The 27,845-nt window shown below is 42.3% G+C and overlaps 1 protein-coding gene across 1 annotated transcript; it reads left to right on the top strand.

Moving 5' to 3' along the window:
• The first annotated feature begins 1,686 nt into the window (after nt 1–1,686).
• Nucleotides 1,687–26,081, top strand: LOC149318442 (solute carrier family 2, facilitated glucose transporter member 9-like). Its single transcript, XM_089508327.1, has 12 exons — nt 1,687–1,728; nt 6,520–6,618; nt 6,816–6,976; nt 9,088–9,212; nt 9,912–10,057; nt 11,389–11,521; nt 12,952–13,139; nt 13,724–13,834; nt 18,679–18,780; nt 19,226–19,301; nt 22,930–23,057; nt 25,266–26,081. The coding sequence occupies exons 1-12, from the start codon at nt 1,687–1,689 to the stop codon at nt 25,506–25,508; spliced, it is 1,554 nt and encodes a 517-aa protein (XP_089364453.1). The 3' UTR covers nt 25,509–26,081.
• Nucleotides 26,082–27,845: the final 1,764 nt, after the last annotated feature.

Genomic DNA, 27,845 nt, shown 5'->3' with positions numbered 1-27,845 from the left:
TCTGTTTTGCAACAACAAAAGTCAACTTAGGACAAAGGGGGAAAGTGAGAAGAGGAAAGAGAAACTGGGATATTTTAAAAGCAGCTGTAAAGCTGGAACAACAGCAAAATCAGAACAGTTGGCAGGTATGCCTTGTTACAGCCCAGAATTCTTTAAAAGTTTGGCTCCTTATGAACAAGGCAGTGTGCAGATGCTTGCTGTCTGATCTGCCTGCTGCGAACAGGAGTGGCTAAATAAACTATACACCTTCCATCTCTGGTTTGCTTGTCATGATGCCCAAATGCACCAGGCTGGCTTTTCTCTCTTCCCCACAAGCTAGAGTGCCAGGATCAGCTGGCTGGAAGGTCTGTGGCTTGCTTTACTGCTGCCACCTGCAGTGGGAACAATTGGGCAGCAGGCAGCAGCATTCTGCTCCTAAATAGTAAGCCAGGATTTCCCCAGAACCCTGGTAAATCAGGATGAGTGAAGCCAGCTAGAGTCAAAATGCCTTATTTTCTCATCCTTCTTGGTGCCCAGATAGACTACTAATGCCATTTTAAAGGTTTAAGAAATTAGTTTTTTAAAAAAATTAGAGAATTACCTGGAAAACTCTATCCTGCAGGATCTTGGAAGAGATTTTTTTAAAAAAAAAATGCATTGGGAGGGGGACACTTAGCCATAATGTCACTAGAGTCCACCCAGGTCTTTTATTGCTGAGAGCTGGCAAGAGATCTGCCCAGAGTTCTCCGGGTTCTCGATATAATCCCACCACACACCTGGACCTAGAGACCTCTGGGCAGGCCTAGCACAATAGGGAATCCAGACAGGAAAAAACATCCAGGAACTGGTGAGATCCCTTCTTTGCCTCAGCTGTCTGATGCCTTCAGTGTAGCCAGAACTCTGTATCCATTCCAAATCTGGATTACTCTCAGATTTGACAGTAATATTGTTTTGTACATGCATGCACGTATATGAGGGAACAAAGGGAAAGTGCAAGCAACATACATATGCTGTGCCTCCACATAGGTATGTAAATCTTGTAAAATGGGAAACAGAAAGGTTTTACCTAGATCATGCCTGTGAGCTTTTGCTAAGCCATGTTGGTTAAACCAGACAGTTGGTGTTCTGTCTCTTTACACTCACTTGATTTCCACACTGGCTTTATTTTCAAACATTTATAAGCTGCTATCCCCCACCTCCAATACCCAGATATCATCATCCAAGCATGGAGAGGTTAAAAGTGCCCTGAGCAGTTTGCAAGAATGGAAGGTCCTAGTGGTTCCAGATTCTTGTCCATATATCTATTTCTCAAATGAGCGAAGCAAATTACATTAACCATCATGTGACTGTGTGCTGCCTCTAAGGGCTTAACTATGAAGAGATTTACTTCCGCCTCTTGCATCTTTCTCCTGCACCCCCTCCCTTTGGCTTGGCCCCAGTTCCAGTGGATTTTTCTCCCCGTCAGTCATTTAGTAAAGTTGGGAGGGGGGCTGCCTCTCCCTGGTTTAGAACTCCTCGAAGGACCTTGTTGTAGCATTATTACTTCATTTTAATTTCCCTCAACTTTTTCTTCTCTCCTGGACTAGTCCTGTCCATTATGGGTCACTGAAATGAGCAAGCGTTACCGCAGCCAAGGTATACTGTTTATTTTTGTGAAACCTGCATCCCACTGTCTGGATATAAGACAAAGAAGGGTATCTTGCCCAAATGGACAACAGCCCCTCTTTTATCCACAGGAAGATAACGGGGGTAAGTAACCTTACTGAGACATCTGTATGTCACAAACCCAGAGGTATCTCCCTTGAGACCGGCCTGCTGCTGTGCCTTGCATACCTCAAGTGATTAGCTGGGATTTTAATTGCACCCGACTTGAGAACGGCAGCCAAGGCTATATGTCCAGCTACTGTACTGTGGGCTGTGTGGCGTGACAGTTTCCTGATCTGGGTATGGGGTGAGCATGTTTGTTTAAGGTATATGAAGCAAAAGCAGGAGTGGGGAGTGGAGTCAGTTTAGATGGACATCTCCAAGTTTCCTAGTGCAATTTCCCCCCACTACCAGATGCCACTGGATGTATGATTGAAATGGTGCTGTCTGGACCCTTTAGAACATAATACTTCTTTCTTAGTACTTTTCAAATCACATTTAATTTGGTTGCATGGTTCTTTTGCAATGAGGGTAAAAAAAAATCTGTAACTTATGTATATATTCTAAATTGGCCACCCAGTTTTTCTGTTTGCCATCTTTTTATGCAGAGTTTTTCTTTGTTGTTGTTCTTACTTTACGCTTTGCTTGGTACTGTGTTATTTTTAAGGATAAGGTGTTTCCTTAATCTAAGAAGAAATGGCTAGGCTTGCTTTGCTACCTAGCAAATGGAGAAGAACACTGCCTCAGTTAAGACTCCTTCAGAATGAAATGTACATATCTTCTGAAACTGAAAGTACTAGGCTCTGAAGGACTGTCTTCAGCCAACTTGAAAAAAGATAGATCAAGAAACAATAGCTGAGAATAAACACTGGATCAGATTCAGTTTAGAAGTTGATTTCTATTTGTCTGGAATGTTGATAAGTCCTGGCTATGTTGCTCAGGTGGAAGACCTTATTGTCCATCTCCTGCTGTGTTTAGGGATCCATACAGAATGCCACTGAGTCTGGCCACATTCAATTGGTTCAACATTGCTGCATCTGTGCATTCTCATCAGGAACACAGAACAGTGACAACTTCCTTGCCTGTTACATGGGCTGACCTGGCTACATAGTGGAAGTGCAAATATTGCATATGACTGTGTATACAATCCTTACAGACAGCTGTTTTATACCCTAAATTCCTTCCCTAATGCTCTGGTCCCAGACATATCAGATTACCTCCTCCTCATTTCTTATGTGCATGGTGAGGAAGCCACAGATTGTCCTGATTTGAAAGTACCTTGAATGCTGTCCTACTATTCAGGTCTAGAGAAGGGACTTGGTTGCCACAAGGGTGAGGTTTTTTGTTTGTTTGTTTTTAAATTAGAAAAGAATATTTTGCCCTCTAGTTAGTAACCAATACAGGATTCCAGGCACTTCATTTTCTTTACTTCTCTGGACTACTTGATATTTTAAAAGCAGTGCTACAACCATTTGTCTGATCTGTTTTGAATAAGCTAAGCTAAGACTCCAACTACCGTTGTGCCTGCACGTGTTTCAAAATATATTTCCAGAATCCAAATATTTATTTATTTTAAGTATTTCTGTATCATCTCCCATTCCACAAAGGTTTCTGAGGTGATGAGCAAATAAAAGCCAATTATAGCAATACAAAAACTAAAAACACTTTTAAAGCACATTAAAATACTCTTTAAAAACTCCTAAAAGTTGCCTAAAAACAATCCTAGAATCCAGTTTTGAAAAAGTTGAAACAGCAGTTTTAAACATTGCATGCCATTTGGAACAGCACTCTTTTGGCTTCCCGCTGGGAGCTTAAAAAAGATAGGGCCAGCTTTATTTCCTTGGGTAGGGAGTTCCAGCAAAATCCCTGTTACATGTGCCCAGCAACCTTACTTAAAAATACAAAAATATAGTCTAACAAAAACTAATGGGGTACATTGGACTCCACAAAATTAATTTACATTGTTAGCAAAGAAAGTACACAGAAAACAGTGATAAGTTGTTTTGTCAAAGGCAAACACAAACTTGGCATACCAGTCCATGGACATGTGATTATGAGGGAATTCATTTCTTCCTAGCATAGCTTGTTATAATCCAATAGCTATTTCTAATTTAAGGAAAATGTTAAACGTTTCCGAAGCTAATTTATCCAGCTTTAGCTGCTAGTCCTATGGATCCTTTTCCACATTAATTAGTCATTCTGTACCTCCTACCCTCTCCCTACATAGATACTGGCTTCTTTCATAACACTTTAGTAAAGTATCTCACTGTTGCTGCAAAATTTCCAATCTGACTGCTATAAGGGTTGCATTAGTTTAAGCTTCTTGCATACCAGTCTTAGATATTTTGGTTTCTATTCACGTGCATTTTATATTGCCTGGATTAACACCACCCATTTAGAGAAGCCACTGTATACAGCTGAGTCTCACTAGGCAACTGCAGTGAGTTGTTGGGTCCTCTCTTGTAAGAGAGTACTGCATTCTCTTTTTGCAGCTACACAAGCTCATTTGTGTCATCTGAGATTTATTTAGGAATGCCTTTTCTTAGAAGAATTAAAATTATTCTGAAATGGCATGTGGTTTCTTCTACAAAGTTTCAGGCAATGTGCATGTTTCCTTCCTTGTTTACTTCAAAACTGCACTGTGAATGGGCCAAGTGTACCCACAGAATCATAAGAGTTGGAAGGAACCACAAAAGCCACAATAGTAAATAAATTTCACAGCTGATTGAGGGTTTCAACCTCAGTCTCCCCCCTGATAGTCTAACACTCTAGTTAATATACCACACCAGCTTGACTGGTGTCAAAAATGATCTGAAGGAGATGTTACAGTTTTTTAAAATTTCAAATTAAATATTGGTCTTTGGAAATGGAAGTTACTTTCCTTTAATTGCAAGGAAGAGTTTGGGGAATTTCCAGGATGAGATGCTGAAATTTATAATCCACTTTGGCTCAACCCTGGATCCCATTTTGGAAGAAAGGTGGGATATAAGTGGAATAAATAAATAAATAATCAATTTATTTTATTTTTTAATATTCCTCACAGGAACAGTTGCACAGATCCATAAGTATATTTCTCTGGGTTGTTTGTTGCTGTTTTTATTTATTTTGTTGCTGTATTTATATTTATTTTTGCTGTTCATTTATTTTTATTTACTTAATAAGAAAGTGGAATGAGGAAAGAGAAACTGGGAAGCAGCTGAAAAAGTGGGAGGACAGAGGATTAATAAGGATTGTCCCTCCCAAATTTAACTGTTGGAGGCTGAGTAAAAGCTTACATGACTGGCTTTCATAGGCTCTGCGTCAGTGTCACAGAAACTAAGCGGTATATAAATAAACAGTTGTTGTTGTTGTTGTTATAGTACTGCTTGAGGGTTCTTGAGGGTATGGAGAGACTTTGTCAATTGTTAATATATTTTCTTTTAAAAGAGAGGACCCAATAAGTTTAGTTCTCTTTCTTGCTACCTTTCATTGCGCTGCTTGTGGCTACAGCTGCACATAGCCAACAAATAGTCAGACAATGCAATATGTATGTGTGCCTATTCTGTAAGATTACTTGAAATTGATTAATTGTAACAGATTAAGCAAAGGGCCCTTTCACACTACACAGTTGCAATTACATATATTCTGAGCCAAATATTTGGAATTGGGGCAATGGTTGAGACAAAAACCATTGTGCTATGAGTAGACTAGATACGCTATTCAAACTGGAAGGCCCCAGATCATTTAACCACATTTGGTTGGAGCACCTATTTTGTAAGATTACTTGGATAATTAAGCCCTTGTTTATTTTGTCACTTTGAATAATAATAATAATAATAATAATAATAGGACATATATTACTGTGATTCTACTGAACTGAAACAATCATACAACAAGCTCTTTCTGAAGAAAATGGGCCCTTTCAAGTTACATAATTGTAGCACTATAATTCCACTTTAATTGTCATTGTTACATTCTATGGAACCCTGAGATCTGCAGTTTAATAGGATGGTACTTAGAAATCTCAGCCAGAGAGCTGTAGCACACCACCAAACAACAAACCACCAGATCCCATAAGATGCACCCACAGCCATTAAAGTGGAGTCATAGTGCTATAACTGTGTAGTGTGAAAGGGCAGGAAAACTGCTGGAAATTCTGTATCTATGGAAGTATGGTGTCTTGCCATTTATCCAAACTTTCATTAAAAAGATTCTGGTTTATAGCCAGGTTTTAAAAAACATTTCCAAAACTATTATACTTGACATACCATGTTATTCTGATTTCCTAAAAGTAAATCTGCTTTCTTCCCCTTTTAGGAATTGGTGCCTATCCATATTTCCTTGTTTTACACTATTAAGAATTTTTCATTTGTTAAAGTTGTTTCAGGATTGGTTCTGCTGATAAGAAATGTATGAGACTGAATTGCCTTCTCTTAAATTGTTTTCTCTTAAGAAGCTGGGTATAGTCTTCCACAAATCTTACAAGAGCCATTATACAATTGGCCCTCCATTTGTGTGGGGGATCCATTCCGGACTCTCCCCCCCCCCAGAAAAACGGAGGCTCACACATATTCAGACCTCATAGGCTTGAATAGGGCGTTCCCCTGTGCATGCAGTCCGGGTGCACACGCCATTAGAATTAATGGAAGTCACTTCTCCACACATAATCAAGTTAGGAGGGATGATTGTAGTTCTAACTAAACAGATTTGGAGCTAGACTGCAAGTTGCTACATTTTCCATTCCTCTAATCATCCTTGTAGCTGTTCTTCAATTGCCTCTGGAATTTTTTAGAACCATTTTAATGTAGCTTGGTTCATCAGTGTAGAAAATCTAAAGCAACTCTTGAAGAAACATAAAGGGTGTTGCATGATGTATTTACATCACCATGTGTAACACACATTTTTGTCCCCACCCAGCACCTCACCTTCCCTCTACTTGCTGTCACAGTCCTGTCATCATTTGGATCCTCAATGCTCTATGGCTACAATCTTGCTGTCGTGAACTCTCCAGCAGTGGTAAGACTAAACTAAACTAAAGTCTATTTGGAGGAATGCATCTGAGGAAGTAGACTTTAATTTACGAAAGCTCATGCTGCCAACTTCTTTCTTTCAGTTAGTCTCAAAGGTACTACAAGAACTTTCTACATACTACTTCTTTAAGGTTTTCACAATGTTCTCATCCTCTCCATATGCTATATTTTTCTTCTTTGCAGCATATCAAAGCCTTCTATAATTCAACATGGCACCACCGCTATGGCGAAGGCCTGGCTCCAGGGCGACTTACACTCATGTATTCACTGACTGTCTCAGTCTTTGCCCTGGGCGGCCTGGTGGGGTCCTTTCCTGTGGGAATCCTGGTCACTATATATGGAAGGTAAGAGCAGTACCACCAAGTTGGTGATTCATTTTCTGAGCTTTTGTGTTGCAGCAGAAATTGACATCTTCCTGGGGCCACAAAATATATTCTTAGTGGTTACATGTGGTCTATGGGCTATTATCACACCCATGCTCTAGATCCCCCTGGCCTAAATGCTGTCCTGCCTTGCTGCTGTTTCCTTTTAACCTCTAAGGAACTAAGCAGTGGAGTGAGTGATTGGAAGCAGCAGCAAGAGCAATATTACCATCTTGCCATCTCCTTCTGATCAGCTCTGTGGACTGGATCTGAAGGGAGTGAGTGAGCAGATGGAAAGAGGAAATATCAATGAGAAAGAGAAGGGGGCTATAGAGGGCATCTTGTCCAACCATCCTCCACCACTACCACCAAAATCCCAAGGCTCATGATGTTAACCTTCAAAATTATGAGCTGGCAAAGGGGGAAAGAAATGAATGGGAGAACGTGATCAAGGAAGAAGTGGTTGAATTAAAATTGAGTGGGACAATGTGATTAAGGCAGGAGTGATTGTGGAATGTTAAGCATTAGAGATTAAAGAGAGACCAACAAATTATTATTACCCCTGTACTGTATGTCAGATGCTGACTATAGTACCAGTTAGAACATCTCTATTTGCTGCAACTAACAATAGCAATACTGGTGATTTGCCCTCTCCATCTGAGAATTAGTATTAAATGCCACCGTTAATTTCTCTTTCTCTGCGGTCAAGAGGAACATATGTGCTTCTTTATGCTTAGACATGCTGCTTTATTCTTCCAGATCATGGAAGATCATGAAGAATTAACAAATTTAACTGTGTTTTGGTTTACCTCTTTTGTACTGTTGCTTGTTCTGAATATCTATTATACTGTTTTGTTCTCTGTTAAGCATTTTTCAAGAATAAAACACTAATACTTTTATTGTCTCTGAACTGATTGGAAGATTTACTTTTGATATAAATAATGGGAATAAGTAATTACAATGAGCACAGTTACTTAGTATAAAATTATGTTGATTAATACTGAACCATTCTTTTTTGAAATGGTCCCCAATTTATGTCCTCATTTTAATTAGAACTGGAGGGAGGCAACTTGCCAAACCTCAGCTTTACCACAAAAATAAATTCCTTATGCTCTAGGTAACAGTCCTATCTCAGTGTCAAACTAGAGATTAAGATGAACCCGTTTTCCCTCCTGGATTTCCTCACAGATATACCTCAGCAATCAGACTTGCAAATTAAGCCCATGGTTTCCTCCCAATTACCAACATCAAAAGAAATCACACTAAATGCAAGACCTCGTAGAGGAAACCCACTGCTTTGACAAAGTGTCTTTGAGCACTTTAAGTGCCAACACTTTTGAAAACATGCCAAGTGCGTAACACGTAACATACTTCAGAGGTGAGCAACATGTGGCAATGGAGCTGCATGCTTCCCTTCAAGCAGTTTTTCTGGCTGTTGACCTGGAAGCCTTGAATATTCCCCTTTATAATAGGTTGTGGGAGATTTGTTTATTTATTTCAGATTTGATTTGAGATTTTAAAAAAAACACTATTTTCAAAAGTAGAAGTGAACCTTTGCCCACTTGGCAATACATGCTACTGTCAGAAGTTCTCAGTGGCAGAAAATCCTGCCTCTCCTCCCCACTGCATACTTCAGTTACCCATGCCTGGTCTAATCTGACCCTTAACTAAAGCTTTGGATATGACAAAAATCCAGATGTTGATCAATGGCATACATCCTGTTTAGCAGATCAATCAATCCCTGTTTTACATGTGTTATTCCCAATCTGCCCATATCTGGTGCCTTCCATATATCATGCTGACTGTAAGGTGGGGTAAGTTGTAGCCCAACACATCTGGGATGCTCTGGGATGCACTGCAATGAGGAAAGCTGTGTTAAAACTCTATTGTAATTCCCATTCTGTTGGAATGGGAATCCAGAAGAAGGAGGAATACCATGTAAAGCAAGAAAGAGGTGGTGGAATGACAATTTTGCAGATACCATCTGAGTGTGGTACTGCTATGGAAAACAGTGCTCTGGACATCAAGGGGGGGACAATAAAGTGGAATCTGAAACTTTCTGAAATCTCTACTATATATATACTCATTCCCAGGAATGGTACCTTGGTGCGTAGCAATCTCCTTGTCCTCCTGGCTGGCACATTAATGGGGTTCAGTCGCTACTTGGAATCACCTGAAATGGTCATTTTTGGACGGTTCATCACTGGTGTTCACTCTGGTAGGAGACCCTCCTCTGCCCAGATCTTCTCTCTCAAGTTTGCATGTGTGAGGTCTAGGTCAGGGATGAGAAACATGCAGCCCTCCAGATCTTTTTGTACTGAAATCCCTAGCATTCCTCACTGTAGGCTATGCTGACTAGGGCTGCCGGGAGTTGCAATCCAACTGCTGATTTAGGTGATTCAAGATGTCAGGATGCAGTAGTCCTTGATACTCACAAATAACCATTTAAGTGGTACTCTTATTTTAAACCACTGGTTCTCAGTATTTGCTCTTCCAGATGTTTTGAACTTCATCTCCCAGAATCCCTCATCATTGGCTTCTGAGATCTGATGTCAAAAACACCTTGAGGACCAAAGATTGGAAATCACTCTCCTAGACTGTGGGGGGACAAGATTTACATGGGGTTGGCAACCCAGGCCTAGACATGTCTGCTAAGAAAAAAGTTCCAGTTTATCATTCCATCGGTGGGCTAGGTATTTAAGTGCCATCACTTTCTACCTCTTTATTGCAATGGTCCAAGATTGCTCTTTTCAGGGATTAAATGGAGATTCATTATTTAGGCGCATATTTAGCCTATCCTCAGTTCTGAGATTACTTGGTCAAGGAGTGTTGCTGTGGCCTTTATTAAGGTTTTTCTGCTCTGAGCCATTTGGGTTGGCATCAGTAATTCAACACTTTCTTTCCATTTCTCTACCAGGGATCTGTCTCAGTGTCGTGCCCATGTACCTGGGAGAAATTGCCCCTAAGAACCTCCGTGGATTCCTGGGTCTTGTACCAAGCATCTTCATCTGTCTGGGGGTTTTCTCTGCCCAGGTCCTTGGCCTTCCAGAGCTTCTGGGGGAGGTAAATACTCATGTTTTTACTACCTGCATGGAATGGGTTCCAGCACCACAAGACAAGAATGGGAAACCTGAGGTTCTCCTATCATTCCTGGCTAACATAGTCAGTGGTGAGGGGTGGAAGGAGTTGCAGCCCAGCAACATCAGGAGAACAGGAAGTTGACCCCAATACCCCAATACCATAAAAAATGTTAGATTTAGTTGCCATCAAAGAATAAAATGAGAATAGAAAATTGCTACTCATTCAAAAAACGCGATGGACTTTGACTTCTGGAACCCAAACATGCTGTTATGTGCTCCTTGAGTGGAGGAATCATAGAATCATAGAGTTGGAAGAGACCACAAGGGCCATCCAGTCCAGCCCCCTGCCATGCAGAAAATCTCAATCAAAGCATCCCCGACAGATGTCCATCTGTTTAAAGACCTCTAAGGAAGGAGACTCCACTACACTCCAGGGGAGTTTGTTCCACTGTTGAACAGCCCTTACTGTCAGGAAATTCCTCCTAATGCTGAGGTGGAATCTCTTCCTGTAGCTTGCATCCATTGCTCCGGGTCCTAGTCTTGGAGCAGCGGAAAACAAGCTTGCTCCCTCCTCAATATGACATCCCTTCAAGTATTTAAACAGAACTATAATATCACCTCTTAACTATCTCCTCTCCAGACTAAACATCCCCAGCTCCCTAAGTTGTTCCTCATAGCGCATGGTTTCCAGGCTCTTCACCATTTTAGTCGCCTTCCTTTGGACAGGCTCCAGTTTTTCAACATCCTTTTTAAATTGTGGTGCCCAGAACTGGACACAATATTCCAGGTGGGGTCTGACCAGAGCAGAATAGAATGGCACTGTTACTTCCCTTGATCTAGACACTATACTTCTATTGATGCAGCCTAAAATTGCATTGGTCTTGTTAGCTGCCACATCGTACTGTTGACACATTGGAGAGAAGCTTCAAGGGCACTGTTTATTATCCAGGTTTCATTTCCATTGGAAGAAGAGATGGCTGGAGAATTAAAGGCATTTCTGCAATGTTTTTGTTTGTTTACACACAAATAATTGAGAGCGTATCCACCTTGCAAAATTATAGCAGTTTGATTCCATTTAAGTGCCATGGCTACATCCTATGGGATCTTGGCATTTGTAGTTTAGTGAAGGATTTGGAATTTTCTGCCAGAGAGTGCTAGACTATCCCATTACCCCAAATTCTGAATACCTGTCTCTGCTAACAGAATTAAACTGATTTAATACTCAGTCTCCCTCTTTTCAGGTCACCTTGATGTCTTCTAAATACTAAATAACTCACCCATCCAATAATCTCTCCTGGGACACTTTCTTTCTAGGATGCCTACTGGCCTCTCATCCTCTCTGTGGTGGTTGTGCCTGCCTTTGTGCAGTTGTTGCTGCTGAATTGGTTTCCAGAAAGCCCCCGTTACCTGCTTATTGAGAAGAATGATGTCCATGAAGCTACTATTGGTGAGTGGCATATCATCTGCTACTTGGGCCCAACCAGGCACACTGGTCCTTATGATACCCAGATCTGGGAGAGATCCAGGCCCCATCTTCTTGGACTCCTTTCCAACTTCCATCTAGTAAACAGGGAGAGAATCCCAGATTCATACAAGAAAACATATCCAGGGGTAGCTGTGTTGGCCATTACAGCAAAGATCTGTGGGTCCTTGGTATCGTTTGGAGTTTGGTTCCAGAACCACCCCCATGGATACCAAAATCTGTGGATACTCAAATCCCATTATATACAATAGTGTAGTAAAATGGTGTCCCTTATATACAATGGCAAAATCAAGTTTTGCTTTATGGGTTTTAAAAACATATATTTTCAAGCTGTGGATAGTTGAATTCGTGGATAGAGAGAACCAGCTGTATAACAGAATCAAAAATCTACAAAAGAGTGATACCTTTATTGAGAACTGATATGCACAAAATACATAATGAAAGTTTTTGAATCTCCACTAGCTTCTTCTACAAACAAAGATGTTTAAAAAACCATGCAGAAAAAGAAAAGTGATGGTAGAGTCCAGGGCCTACATTTTTTGTCAGATGTTGTTTCTGTTATAGTTTAATTTTTCTGGATAAAGGCAAAGACCACTCCCCTTCTTGGCCATGTGGGGACCAGGGACAAAAAGCAATAAAAGACAGGTAATACATTTTCAACTTCATTAGCAACAGATTCATACAGCTAATCCTGATGCTTATCTGGTTCAAGGAGGGAAAGCCCCAACTTGCTTGCTTCATTCAGACATCTCAGTTTGGCAGGGAGGACCATAGCCATTGTTACAGTTGCATAAAAAGGAAAGGAGGAACCATAATCTGTCATTTGAACCAATCTTTCTCAGCCTCATTGGTCAATAGTGTTGCAACTTCAGGATCATCCCAGGCGAAAACATGAGACCTAGGGATGACCCTTGGTGATGTCATTGTTACGAATTAAGCATCAATCACAGTTGTTCATGGCTTGTCATTAAAATACACACAGAGAGGATATATTTTCCCATTTCAAAATCTTCATTAAATGGTCTGGTCGTAGATCAAGATGAAATGAAAGAATTATTCTGTCTTCAGGAAATAAAATAAGCAACCTTCCATCTAGTTTACTTGCTTCAAGCAGTCTAAAACCTGGCAGCAAGGGCTTGAGGTGTGGAACACATATACTTAACCACAGAATAATTTATGGATCTGTACAATTGCATAATACATGCAAAAGCAAAGGAAATAATATAGAAGTGTCAAATCTTCACATCTGGTCACTTGAAGATAGTTTTACTAAAACCATCAGCAGCCAGCAAATTTTGCTTCAGGGACTACATATGCTACATAGGTTGCAAATGTCCAATCCTGCTCAGAATATTATCCGCATTCAATTCACCTTACTTCTTTCTCCCCCACAGCTCTGAGATGGTTCCTTGGCAAGTACGATGTGCAGGATGTGATTGAAGAGATGCAGGAGGAGAAGCGTTCGCTTGCTTCTGTGGAGACTGTGTCTGTGTGGCAATTATTGCTAGATCGCTCAGTGCGGTGGCAAGTTTTCTCCGTCGTGGTGATCAACATGGGCATGCAGCTATCAGGAATTGATGCGGTAAGAGCGCTTGGACTTGATCATAACCTCCAGGATCCTTAGCCCAGTCATGGGACTTCTGCACTGCTTTCCCTCATCTACCATCTGTAGCTCCAAGTGTGTTAATCTGTTCTTCCTTTGCTGCCTTCATTCCCTCTTCAAACAATGTTCCCTTTTATGAGCTATGATTCCCAGAATCCTCCAGCCAGTAGTGGCCATTGGCAATGCTGGCTAGTGGATCCTAGGATTTGTAAGCCAAATCCCTGAAGAGTCTCCCTTTAAAGCTGTACCTGTGTTTTTTCATCCAATCTGCAGCATCTTCCCTTTATGGAAGCAGAGAAATCTGAGTTGCTAAATAACCCAAAGTTACAACTGGGGAAAGCTTGTCCCCTGAAGCCAGCCATTCCTCATAACTATATTCACTAGCTCATTCAGTTTTTACTGAGAGACAATAAACCAAATTGTCTATTGGCATATGTATACAAGCTTTGAATAGGTTCAATAATTTTCCTAGTGTCCAGTACAGCCCTCCCCAGAGGGGACTTCTAAAGAAAATACAAAGTGGGCTGACTTTTGCTCATGACTTTCTTTTTCTCTATTGACAGATCTGGTTTTACACAAATGCCATTTTTGAGAATGCTGGCATTCCTGACCCAGAGATCCCCTATACAACTGTGGGCACTGGTGCAATTGAAGTCGTTGCTGGTTTGATAGGCGTAAGTGTGGAAATTTCTGGACTGGCATAACTTGTTCATAAAGACATTTAACATATAAAATGTGGTTTTATGTTAAATAGTGCTGCAGGAGAGGGTTTCTGAAGACTTTCAGGGAAGGGAATTCACTTTTCCAGAGCAAGGGATGGAAAAGGGGAAATGCAAGGAGTTTAGAGGGGCCAAGAATTACAAACACAGCCCCAGAGTCACATGTGGCCCACAAAATACATTTTGCCCACCCCTTCCTAGGGGAATAAATGGGTATGAATTTTTGATGCACCTCAGGATTCGGGCCTCTTTGAATGTTAAGGCCCAGCCTTGGCTTCCTCGTTCATGAATGGGATTGAGAAGGTCCACAGTGGGGCAGAGATGCTACATCTCTGAGCACTAAGGGGTCTAAATTTATCAGAACAGAGTAAGATTAAGAGAGCAGCTGTGAAATCTGTTTTGGTTCTGTTTCTGTCTCAATGGCTTTTTAGACCATGTTGATTTCCACTGTCCAGAAATGTTTAAAGTTGTGGGTTAAGGAGTACAGGAAGGTGTGAATTGAGATAATAGCAAAGCCTGGATGACAGCCAGAGAGAATTTTAGGGTCACAAACAAAGAACTTGCACCAAAGACTGGATATTCAACTAAAGTTTTTATTTTTGCTTAGCACCAAAAAGCCCCTATTTTTTCAGCCTGTGGCACAGCAAAAAAGGACATTTCCCCACCCAACCAGATCCTAAAGCCAGACAAGTTATCTTGGCACATGAGGCAGAGGATCCCACAAACACCTTTCCCCAACAGTAAATTACAATTTTCAGTGGCAAATTTAATGCCTGCAGCAGTTACCACACTCTCTAAGGGTACACCCAGCCCTGGTTTAGCTTGCCTTCAGCTGCAGAGCCCAACCTGTGGATGTTTCACTACAACCTAATCTGTATGTTGTGTCAGTGTGGAGAGGAAGCAGTAAGCAGAGAATGCCAGTGTGTTTATGTGTTGTGGGGGAGGGAGAAGAAATAATGATTTGATTTTAGGTTTAAATGGGGGAGCACAAAAACCACATTAAAATGTTTCAAGCATCAATTGAGAGAACTGACCCAAAGAGAGAAGATTCTCAAACAAAATGCTGCTTGGGCTGGTGTTCCAATAACACAGTTCACAGCAATTGGGAGTTTTCCTTGAAAATGAGATGTTAGCATCAAAGGATATTTATGCACACACCCATAAAGTTACATATACATTCATGAGGCTATGGGCACCATAAGTGCATGTCATTTACAATTTTGAGTTGGAAAAAAACTTCTACACAAAATGGTGCTTGGTTCTTAAAACAGCAGAGCATTATGAGCAATTTGATAGGACAGCCTTCAAGCAGGAAAGGTCAAGAAAGAATCATACATAAACTTACTTTCCTCCCCTCCCCCCCCCCCCCCAAAAGGCAAGAATAAGATGCATAACCTCCAAGTATTTGTATATTGAAAATATCCTTGCATGGATGGGCTTTGCTGAACCTTTCACAATTAAGCACATTTTTTTTATTATAGCTCCCATCATTCCTTAAGATTGATCATGCTGGCTAGGGCAGATAGGAATTTCAGGCCAACATCATTTGGAGGTTCACATTATCCCCGCCTCTGGCCTATGGGTTGCTTATTGAGCTTGCCTGGTCCTAGGGGAGACCCCCCATTTGGACACTTCAGGGCTCTACAGACCTCCCCGAAAGGGTTAGGGTTAGGTTAGGGTTAGGCTTAGGGCAGGCTGGAGGTACTCAGTTTTCCTCTGGAGGGACGTCGTAGCAGCCAAACCATGCAGCATCCCTCTGCCCCAAAAAGAACCCAGAATAACTATTGGTGCACTCATGACGTAAGCAATGTGCAGCGATGTCTATATGCTGTGTGTTGTTTACATCATAATGGCTGCCCCCATGTGGATGGGAGGCCACCATTACGCCACCGCCATGACATGCCTGGGTTAGGGAGCATGCAGTTGGTGCACGCTCCCTAACTGTAGAATCACTGCCAGGATGCCACTCCCTGCCAGTATGTACTGGACCTTCCTCTCCCTCCCATCTTGCCTTGGCATGTTCTGAAGAAAATGGGTCACTTGTGTTGTTTATAGAGGCCTAGAGTTCTCAGATTTAACAATGCTGATTTCCTGGATACTTCAAAGATGAAGGCTTTGTTGTTCTGTAATTCTTTCCCTGTCCAACCACAAGCCAACAATTCCAACTTGTTCAGACTTGGGGTGGACTATCTATACTCAGTCCATGACATGGCCTGGCCTCAATCAAGGAGTGGATTTACTTCAAGCATTACAACCCACTTCCAATACATAAGAAGATACTGTTCTGTTAACTAGCAGACCTTTTTCTTATTGTGGTTGTTACTCCTGGAATGCCCCTACACCTTCCAATTTCCTGACTTTGCAGGGATAATCCTGACTAATCCTCTGTTGCTTCACTTTTCCAACTGTTTTAATAATATATTTAGTTTTTCTTTCCTCCTCCCACTTATCTCCCTTGGGCCGCAGCATACTTCCATTGCTGCAGACTGTGTTCAGGGTGCACAAAATAGTTTGCACTCAACTCAACAAGGGAGAGAGGAGGGAATGGGGCAGAATCTTGCCCTTCCCAGTCAGCTCATGCAAAAGTGAAATGCTGCAGTCTAACTTGTGTGTTCTTCCTCATTAATAACTTTTGCCATCTTCATCTGCACAGAAGTTTCCTGGCCACATGTCTCCCAGTTTTCCTTTGCAAAATATTGAAGGGTATGCTCCTGCAGACTGGTAGTGGCAGCAGTACTCACTTGGGCAGAGAAGAGCAGAAGCAGAATGGAAAATGATGGCTTGGAAGAACTTCCATGGACCGAAACAATTTTTAAAAGTGTTTTTAATAAATACATACCATAACTAAAATGATATTGAAGACCATGGGAAACAATGCAATCTTAGCTGCCCTTTTCCAAGCCTTTCTTTGGTGGGTCATATGTAAATCAGCTTCTCAGTTATAATCCTGTATATTTCTTGTAAATAAGCCCTACTGAAACACTGTGATTGACTTCTAGGAAGACATGTGAATGACTGTGCTCTATGAGCAATTCTCTGTGTTCAAGGAAACAGATGCTATAGAGCTGGATCTTCATATCATGTGTTTGGGGACTGCTGGAATCAGAACAAATATCAGCATTTTCTTGCAAACTCCGTGGTCGTAATGCAGAATTAGTTACTCACTGCTCTCCTCCACATCTCTGGAGTTAGGTCCATTTTGTTATCACTGAAATAAAAGAAGGCCAGCATCTCCCTATCTGTGGAGAGTGGCTTATCAGTAACACTGAAGGGCAGAAATTAGTTAGAAAACAAACAGATACATGTAACACTCCTGAATTGTCATGGGAGATCATTCAAAAAGACTTCATTATTTTTCTTAATAGCCCATATATTTGTGCACGTACAGGAAGACCAAAGGCTTCTGGAGGAACAAAAACAATCAAGTTCAGATTCATCTACAACAAGTTTGTTGAACCTATCCACTATAGAGTTTTGCTGTGGGTTGCTCTCTTTTGTTAGACCAGAGGTATAAAGTACAGGAATATCTTCTACTTAATACATCTTGAAGCTACCTTCCTGTAACAGGCATGGTTGCTGTGAATGTCATAGGCCCTTTGATTCCAAATTTCAGCATAGCTAGGACAACTTTCCAGTCAGATATCACCTGGGGGCTGTCCTTGTTGGACCTGTGCCTCTCCCTATTACACAAATGCATAGCTCTCCCGCCCACCACCCGCCTTTGCTGCCCATCAGCAATCCCTAACTCTGGCAAGCTCATCGCTCCATCAGCCTGATTGCTCCTGAGTGCCGACAAAAACGGCCCCCAATGGATGCAGTGAGGTTGGTTATAAAATTACAGGCATTTGTTCTGCTGTCAGCAGTCTTCCTGCTTCGGCTTCCTTCTGGCAGCTTCTTTCCCCCCTCCCTGTCCGATCCTGGCAACCACAGGCTTCTGGATTCCTGGACATTCCCCTCCCTTCCTCCATCAGCTTCCAGACTGCTCCTGCAACATGGCCAGAGACCTGATCTCTCTGCCCCACCTTATCTGCCAGACTGCATTCCAGGGATCAGCCCGCAAATATTAGGGTCTGAGCACCCTTTTCATCAGCTTTCATCAAATATTCTGAACTGTTCTGCTTCTCATTGCCACCTGTCTCTAATATATTAGAATAAGATCAAAACCCCCTTTGAATGCTAGAGATAAAACCAGCATCTAACCCATTAAATTAAAAAAAAATCTAATTTAAGGGTGGAGATGTACCTATTTATTCCCTCACTGGATCCTAACTCTCTTCCTGGCTGCAGAGACTGCATCCAGAATGTCTAAAGGCTGATTGAAACGCCATTGTACTGGTGATGGGATGAGGTTATCCTGACCACAAATATCTTCTTCTTTAGCTGATGCCCTTCAATGGCATAGAAGTTTGGTGACACTCTGAGATTCCTAAAAGAAGAAACATGCCTTGCTGCAATGAAAATCCCACTTCTGGGGCTGTGATCCCCACCCACCCAGTTTCAGTGGTGGTGACGGTGGTAGTAAAAGCAAACTTTAATGCTGAAGGCCATGGAGTCCATAAAAGCAGGCAAGAAACAACAGTATTGCACAAAACAGGAATGGGGAACATGTAGTCACATGTTCCCCATCCCTGCTATGTAGTCACATGTTCCCCATCCCTGCTTTGTGCAATACCATTGTTTCTGCCCAGTAAACATTGTATTTTCTGTGTGTGTGAGTTTAGGCACTTGTGTATGTACATACCTACGCATGAATGCAGCCAACCAAACAACAACTTGCCTCAGCCCCTTTTCTTTTGCAGTGTTTCACCATTGAAAAGCTGGGCCGCCGTCCACTCATCATAGTTGGCTTCTGCTTCATGGGCATCTGCTGTGCTGGCATCACCCTCTCCCTGTTGTTGCAGGTAGGCACAACAAGGCCTATGGATCTTGGGGGAATAACTGGAAGAGCAAAGAATGCTATGCATCACCACTGGTTGGGACTGGGGAGCCCAACTAAATAAGGACAACATGACTGCAGTAACTAGCAAACTACAGTCTAGAGTCATGGTAAATCAGACCTGGGAAAGTGGCATAGTGAAGACCAGAGTTCGATTCTCAGCCACGAAACCCACTGGGTGATCTTGGGCAAGTCAAACTCTCAGCCTCAGGGGAAGGCTATGGCAAACCTCCTCTGAAATCTTTCCAAGAAACCCTCATGATATGTTCACCTTAGGTTTGTCGTAAGGCAGAAACAACTTGAAATCACACAACAACAACAAAGTGATGGCATCTGAGAATCCTGAATGAGACAGATGCCCATATGCTCTTTGCTATTAAATCTCTTGAAAACCTCATGTCTCCCTACAGGCTATTGTCTCCTGGATGCGCTATGTCAGTGTGGCATGTGTCATTGGAATCATTGCAGGATTCTGCATAGGCCCAGGTGAGTTCCTACCCCAGTTGCGGGAATCCAAGGAATAGCAAGCTGACAAAGCTCTGGGCACCAATAGAAATCCAGAGCCTGGAAGACTGAGAGGTTCTGGGAGTTGTAGTTCAAACAGACAGGAAAAATTATTCAGGATCTGAACAGAATTTCAAAGGAGCTGAAACCACAGAAGGCTGGATTGAAGGCCACTGGCCTAGGTGTAACTGAGAATCCCAAGAGAAGGGCTGGGAGGGATGCAGTGTGATAAGAAGTGAGCTACTGTACTTGATATAGCACAGATTAATCTGGGCTCAGGACAGCAAATTACAGGCTGTACTGACCGGCATTATACGCCGGCCTTGGGGCAGAGTGGGGGATGTGATGTCCACACGATGCATGCTCTGATACTGCCCTGACGCCACTGTCACATCATGCACCCGACCGCATGGCAGGTGGCATCATGGCACTCTGTTTGCACTGCATCCTGGTGATGTAGTGCCAAAAGGAGCGCTAGAAGGTGCCACCATGGTGGCAAAGGCGCCTTTTCCCTGGCGTGAAAAGGAGCAGCATTTGCAATTTCTTTTAGCATTGGGGAAAGGCTGGGTCATGGCTGCAGCATGTAGTTGCTGCAGCTCCAATCCGGTGCTGAAAGGGGCAGCAGCAGGCCTCTCCAAAGGGGCAGCCTGTTTAGCCACTTAGTTCCCTTTTTTTCAAATTGTCTCAAATGTCTTTGTTTTGTTATGGAAGTAGTTGGTATTCTGAGAATTTATATATTAATGTATTAATTGCATTCATGCTCCACCTTTCTTCCAACAAGCAAAAGACTGGGCACTTGGCTCCCTCTCTCCCCACTTCATCTTCACAACAACCCTGTGAGGTACAACAGACTGAGAGAAACAGGCTGCATCTATACTGCAGAATCAATGCAGTTTGGCACAGCTTTAACTGCCATGGCTCCATGCTATGGAATTCTAGGGTTTGCAGTTTTGTGAGATACTTAGCCTTCTCTGTCAGAGCTCTGGTGCCACAACAAATTACAAATCTCAGGATTTCATAAGATGGAGCATCAAACTGTATTAATTCTGCAGTGTGGTAGCAGTTACAGTGACTGGCTCAAGGTCACCTGGAGAGTTCATGGCTCTTTGAGAACTTCAACCTGGCTCTCCCAAATCCCTCTCCAGTCCAGTACTCAGAACCAGGGCTTGGAACCATGTGGTCCTCCACATATTGTTGGACTGCAGCTCGCACCATACTTGATTATTGGCTTTGCTGACGATGGCTGCTGGAAATGGCTGTCCAAGAGCATCTGAAGAGCAGCATAGTTTCCACTTTTTCCCTGCCTTCCCTCTAAACACACTTGAATAGTTGATGGCCAGAAGGATAGTGGCAGAAATCTTAATCTTTGGACAGCTGTCATAACCTAAAAGTGGTGAGACTTGAATAGCTTCTCAGAGTTTTGAAGTCCTTTGCTGTCTTAATTTGGGTTGCAAAGGCAATTCCTCCGCCTGCTGCTAACAAAGAGGCGAAAGCAGAGCCCTCTAAATATGATGGACGAGGCGGCTGCTGGTTTACCCAATTGATGTATTAGTGCAACTGCCAACAGATCCATAACTCATTGTCGGCCCAGAATTTATTCACTGTAATTACATCTTTAATTAGGATTTTAATGGCTCATTGTTCACAAACAATGATGAATCTGACTTTTAAAATAAAAATATCTCTCTTCCCACTCTGGGTGATCTGTGAGCAATACTCAGTCGGGGGTGGAGTGGGAGGGAGGGCGTACTTAACACTCCTTGGATGGATTTTTAAAAGTTTTTTAAAAGTCATTTAAAGGAAGCCATTCTACATGCTACTGAAAGAAGGAATGGTTACTTGCAACAGGAGAAAGGGGTGCATAATCTTGGTGCATTAGAGCACATAGTGTCATCAGAACTGAAATGTCCATCAGCCAGAGGCACAGGTCTTGATTCCTGTGCAGGTTTGTGTTTGTGTGTTGTGTGCCTTCAAGTCGGTCCCAACTTATGGCAACCCTAAGGTGAGCCTATCATGGGGTTTTCTTGTTCAGAAGAGGTTTGCCATTGCTTTCCCCTGAGGATGAGACCTGCCCATGGTTACTCGGAGGGTTTTATGATCAAACCCTGGTCTCCATAGTTGTAATCCAACACTCAAACCACTGCAACATACTGGCTCTCCCTGTGTAGGTTAGTTTCTTCCATTAAAGAAGTCTCTGTAAATTAGTGGTGTTATACAGTTAAGTGTGGAGCAGAGCTAAAATAGAGCAGGGGGCAATTTTGTAACTATCTTCACGGCCTTGGAAAACTGACCCTTGTTTTCAATAATTAGAGGAGGCACTCAAAAGGATGTGAAAATAGGGACGGGTCTGTATTCCTGTTGCCTTGGTAACTGGGTGGACAATCCATTTTCACTGTGCTGCAGCACACCTCCCTTGTGTTTATTCTGAAGCTCAGCTCAGCTCTACTTACTCAGAATGTACACTGCAGTGTACATTCAAGTGCACAATCTAGTGGGAACAATATTGTTTACATAGAAGTGAGTCACTTCAGCTGTCATGAATCCTTCCCATGGAATCCTGGGATTTGTAGCTTGGAGATTTACTTAGGGTTTTCTGCTACAAAGTGGTACTGCTATGGGCACAGTTCAAGGGAGTGTTCTGGAGCTCCCTAGAATTACATACAAGCCATTGTTTTCCCTGTTAATGTATCGATGCAACAGCTGGACAATGAGGAAAGCAGATAATAGGAAAATGAATTAATTTAAAGTGTAGTGCAGGAAAAGAAAGCTGAGGATACCATGGATGGCTAAGTAGACAAACAAATGGGTCCTAGAACAGATCAACCCTGAAATCGTCCTGGAAGCCAAGATGATAAAGTTGATGTTGTTGTACTTTGGCACTGTCATGAGAAGGCATGACACATTGGAAAGGACAATAATGCTAGGATGGATGTAGAAAGATAGAAAGGCCACATGCTGGATGGATGGACTCTATTAAGGAGGTCATTGGCATGAATTTGCAAGACCTGAGCAGAGCAACGGAGGAAAGGGAATCTTGGAGATGTCTCATCTACGGGATCACCATGAGTCAAGATCGACTAGAAGGCAGTTAACAACATATAACAAAGTGTTGATTGCTGGCATGGCATATTAGTTTGAGTGTTGGACTCTGACTCTAGAGTTTGATTCCCAACTTGGCCATGAAACCCACTAAGTGATTCTGGCCAGTCACGTGCTCTCAGCCTCAGGGAAAGGCAATAGCAAACTTTCCTCTGAACAAATCTTTCCAAGAAAACCCCACGAAAGCCTTAGTTGCCATGTTGTAAAGATTTGAAGGCACACAACAGTGTTGATACATACCTGTGGATGTGCATTCTGGAATGTATTCAGATGCACTCTCAAGTGTGGCTCTTGTCTGGTGGTGGTCAAGTCCAGCTGTAGACAGTGATAAACAGATGTCTTCCTTTTTTAACCTTTTTTTCTTTAGGTATTTTAAAATGCTTTTTTTCCCCAAGAGCATCTGAACCATCTTTAGAGTTACTTTCAAGGTTGTTTGTATACCAAAGGTATACAATCAAGCTAAAAGCCCAGATTGGCCTTTCTGATTCTGAGTGTGCTCTTTCTCCTACAGCTGGGGTACCATTTTTGATGACAGCTGAACTCTTCAAGCAATCCCACCGGCCACCGGCCTACATTGTTGGGGGGTCCCTCAACTGGCTCTCAAACTTCACTGTCGGTTTTGTGTTTCCTTTCCTGCAGGTAACACTGGGTCCTTTGAGTAGGTGGTGATCCATGCAGGGTGGGGGATTGTGAAAGCAGTAGCTCCCAGGAAAGTACTTGCTCCAGGCTCTGGGCAGAGAAGCAGCCTGCCAAGGAATAGTATAAATGGACTGATTTGTTTATTGGAAATGTATCCTGCCTTTCTCCCAAAAATGAGAGCAGCTCACAGTAAGGTTCAATAAGAACACATTTAAAATATAAACCATCTTCACATATTAAGATACAAAATAAAATTTAAAAGACAATCAGATCAAATTAAATCAAATTTTATTTGCCCCATACAGTCACTGTAATTTATACAAGTACATAATCCTGCATGGCAGGGGGTTGGACTGGATGGCCCTTGTGGTCTCTTCCAACTCTGTTTCTATGGTTCTATGATTCTATAACATATTGATGAACATGACCAACATAAAGACATACTATCATTGCAACTGAGAGCCAGCATGTGTAGTGGTTTGAGCACTGGGCTTTGACTCTAGAAAATAGAGTTTGTTGCTCGGCCATTGGAAACCCACTGAGTCACCTTGGGCAAGTTCCTCTCTTCAGCCTCAGAGGATGGCAAGCACCCTCTGAAGAAACTTGCCAAGAACATAAGCTGGGAACACCACACACACACACAATCAAAAATATAACCCTGATAAAGATACAGATATAAATAATATAACCAAAGCACTTTGCCAGGCAGATTATGTCATTAAATAATGACATAATGGTTGCTGGACACAATACAGAAGGGGGATTAATACTGTTTTATCTGTGCAGTAGATCTAGAGAGAAACCAGCAGCAGAAGTGGGGAATGAACTCCATCTACTACTGCACCTAATATACCTACTGAGTAGATTGATTATTTTTGTGAAGGCATAAAGCTCCAGTTTGTGAGTGGAAGAAACCATAGGATAGCCAACCTAGTGTTGTCCAGATATTGAACTACAACTCCCATCATTCTTAACCATGCTGGATGAGGATGATGGGAACTGAAGTTCAACAATAGTTGGACAGCACCAGGTAGATTACCCTATAAAGCTGGGGATATTCAAGCAGTAACAGCTAACTTGGTTTGGAAACAAACAGTGAGGGAGACATACCACTCAAGCTTTGTGTGTATATGTCTTTCCAGACCTAGAATTATGACTTGCATTGAACCTCTAAGCCTTGATGTTTGATGGAACACCAGACCAGTTAATGATGCTGAAATTATAGGGGAGAAAATTTGCTGCAAAACCAGCTGGTTTGGACAAAACATTCCCTAATCACATCACAAGGAAGTACCAAACAATAAACCAATTCCATCAAGCAGGATATTTTGCTACCTGGCATTCACTGCCTTAGGATATGAAAGCGTTGCTTTCTAAAAAGTAGTGGGCTTTCTCTCATATAGGCAGGTTTCAGGGCCATGCTAGAAGGGGAAATTATCCAAGGTTTCCTTTCACAGAACCAGTAAATAATGATGACACTCCTCAAGGTAGCACCACTACTGAAGTGAGGGAAAGTGCACAGAAATGTGTCTGTCAAATTAAGCTAATTCTTAATTTCATAGACTTCATAGATTTTGTGTTTTCTGGCTCAACATTTTTGGACTGTGTGCTTAAGACTGTTAAGTCCTATTCATGTTTCCAGAGGGAAATGGATCAAAATAATGTATACCGCTGTGATCAAGCCAATGCATTACTAAGTTCAGTTCCTGGTATCTCCAGAGTGGGCCTATCTAACACCATGGAGAGCTACTAATCAATTGCTGAAGATAATACTCTAGCCATGTTAGTCTCTGTCAGTATACAATGGGATCTTGTAGCACCTTTTAGATTAATTGAGAGAAAGGAGTTTGTAGCATAAACCTTTGTAGACTCAGTCTATTTCTGAGTCTATGAAAGTTTATGCTGCAAACTTCTTTCTCTCAGTTTGCTCTCAAAGGTGCTACAAGATCCCAATATGTAGATAATACCAAACAAGAGGGTCTAATGGCTGGGTCAGTTTCCTATATTCCTAAGAGGTCTTGGGCAAAGTGGATGGGCTGTGTTGACCAAGAATGGTCCTTTGGCCTAAAATACTGTGATCTACTGCAAAGCTGAACTTCTAAATACCTCAAATGCTGCTGGTTACAAGTGAATATATAAAGACTGGGGAAATCCTGTGCATCTTTCTCTCTGGTTGTCTTCTTGATACAATTTTTTTTCCATTCTCAGGTGTCAGCTGGTGCCTTCTGCTACTTAGTCTTCTGTGGTGTCTGCCTTTTGGTTGCATTGTATGTCTATTTCATCATTCCCGAGACTAAAAACAAGACATTTATGGAAATCAGCCACATATTTGCCTCTCGCCACACCTTCTTCTCTCGCTTGCCTGATGCTGTCAAGATGATCAAGTTCAATGGCTATGGTGCCCTGGAAAACAGTTCCCTGGAATTCTCTGGGTCAGAGTCTAATCCATGATGCTTTCCCTGTTCATAATTTCATGATGGCATTTCCCCTCCTATTGGAAATCCATTTTAGTGAGCTGTCCTTGGGCATAGGGAGATGGGACTTATTGATTCTCTTCCTATACTTCCTTTCTTTCTGCCTGGCCATCAGTACAGAACAGATTTGTGGATGCTTTTTCTTCCTCCTTCTGCCCTACTATCCCTCATCTGCAACTGGCCAAGATATTTATGAGAACTTTTATTTCCAAATTTGTTCATCCTTCTTCATTGCCTGCTTCTGAGGCCTTGAAATCAAAACAATTGAGTAAAAATTATTTTCAGGAAATTGATATATAAGAACTGTTTATAATGTCATGGAAGGACTCATCCTCTTTCCTATCAGAATATTTAGAAAGTTTTAGGGAGACTTATCAACCTTGTTTCAAGTTGCAGGCAGCCATGTGGGCAAGAGGGTTGGACGAGGTGGCCCTTGGGTTTTTTTTCCCATTCTATGGTTTTGTGACTCTGTGCCAGCATATAGCTTGTGACCATATTCAGGAATCAACAGTAAGGAGGCATTCCTGCAGTACCACAGATTTTGGTACAATCTAGAGGGATTTTTTTGCAGGGGGGGGGGGATTCATTTACAAATCCTAGAATCCCCACAGCCAGAAAGACCACTGGCCAAACTGGCTAGTGAGTTCTGAGAGCTATAATCCCCCAAAGTGACCTTTCCAAATCACTGGGAGGGGTGGGGGTGATGCAGATTGCACCGGGTGACACTCCAGAAGAGGGGTGACACCCAGTTGGCCCCTCCTCCCCCTTCAATGCAGGAGGGGAGGATGTACACCCTTCCCAGCTGCTCCATTTTCTGGCTTTCTCCCCAGGGAGGAAGTCTAGGGATGGAGAAGCAGGAGGGCTGAATGCATGCCCTTCCAGCTTAGTTAGTGACACCAATATTTCCAAATCTGGTACAATTACTTTATACATGTATTTTGTGAAGGTGCAATGATGTGCATACATCCCACATGGAACAAATAAAAGTCAAGGTAGAAGTAAATAAAAAATTTAAAATCAAATAAATGCTAACTCAGCCATGGAACTGTCTGCTAAAAACATGTGAGCAATGCACTGCTGGCACATTCCTCTCAGCAACATTAATCTATCCATAACAAAAATATTATACCAAAAAAGCTACTAAATAGTCCCCCAAACCACAACAAATATCCATACAAAGATAACAGCAGCAACACAGTTAGAGTCACATCTATCCTTGTGAGAATGCAAAGCCAAAAGAAATCTCTCTCTTAGTTTCATACACATATACACACAGAATAGTTACAGAGAAACAGAGCACTGCTTATACAAATACAATAAATACACAAATATCTGTTGATAGTTGGGAAACTAGAATATGCTAGAACTTTGTACGAAAAGGCTGTTGTTAGACTAGGTCTCATTTGACTATATTAAGTGTGCAGACTTTGGAAGGGCTGTAGACAGGACTCTTTCACACAATACAGTTATAGCACTGTTATTCAGTTCAATTCATCTTTAATATGGTCATAGACCAGCACAATACTATTATTCCACTACTGCTATGGTTCCATCCTATAGAATCCAGAAGTTTGTAGTTTGGTGAGACACTGGAGTGCTCTGGCTGAGAAATCTAAATGTCCCTCCTAAACTCAGTGCTGTCACTAGACAGATATGTGTGGGGAGTGCAGACTGCACCAGGGGCACCCCAGAGGAGGGGTAGCACCCAGTGGGGCCCTCCTCCTGCTGTGGTGGAGGGATGAGCACAGTTCTTGCAACTTAGTCGCTTGCCTAGCTATCTCCCCAGGGAAGGAGCTGAGGCAACGGCAAAGAAGGGCAACAAGTGAGCAAGACACTAGAAGGGAGGGCAGGGGAGGCTACTGCCATACCCCCTCCTCAGCATCCCCCAGCAGCTGGCTGTCACCAAGCCTAGTGGTGCCACCTTCTAAACTACAAAGCCCAGAATTCTGTAGGATGTACCCATAGGCATTAAAATGGAATCACAGCACTATAATTATGCAGTGTGGAAGGGCCCATAGTGGAAGACAAGGGCAGCTGATGCATCTGTTTTCAGGTGTGAGACAAAATATCCTTTCAGTTTTGCAGCTGTTTCTTTTACACTTGCTGTAGCCTGTATGGGAAGCATTCAGCTGTTGGAACTTATTCCCAACAGAGAGTTTGCATTGGGGGAGAGCTGCCGTACAACCCAAAGCAGCTGTAAGAGGAGCAGCCGTAAAACTGAGAATGGCTGTATTGTCTCTCAGTGGGGTCCCTGGCTGCCCTAGTGGGAAGGGCTTTAGTTCACTGTCCGAACCCAGGTTTTGCATTCAACAGG

The sequence above is a fragment of the Sceloporus occidentalis genome, unplaced genomic scaffold, assembly GCF_023333645.1.
Source record: "Sceloporus occidentalis isolate IW3139 unplaced genomic scaffold, rSceOcc1.0.p SCAF_2, whole genome shotgun sequence".
Lineage (NCBI taxonomy): Eukaryota > Metazoa > Chordata > Lepidosauria > Squamata > Phrynosomatidae > Sceloporus > Sceloporus occidentalis.
This window is presented reverse-complemented; position numbering and strand designations above follow the sequence as displayed.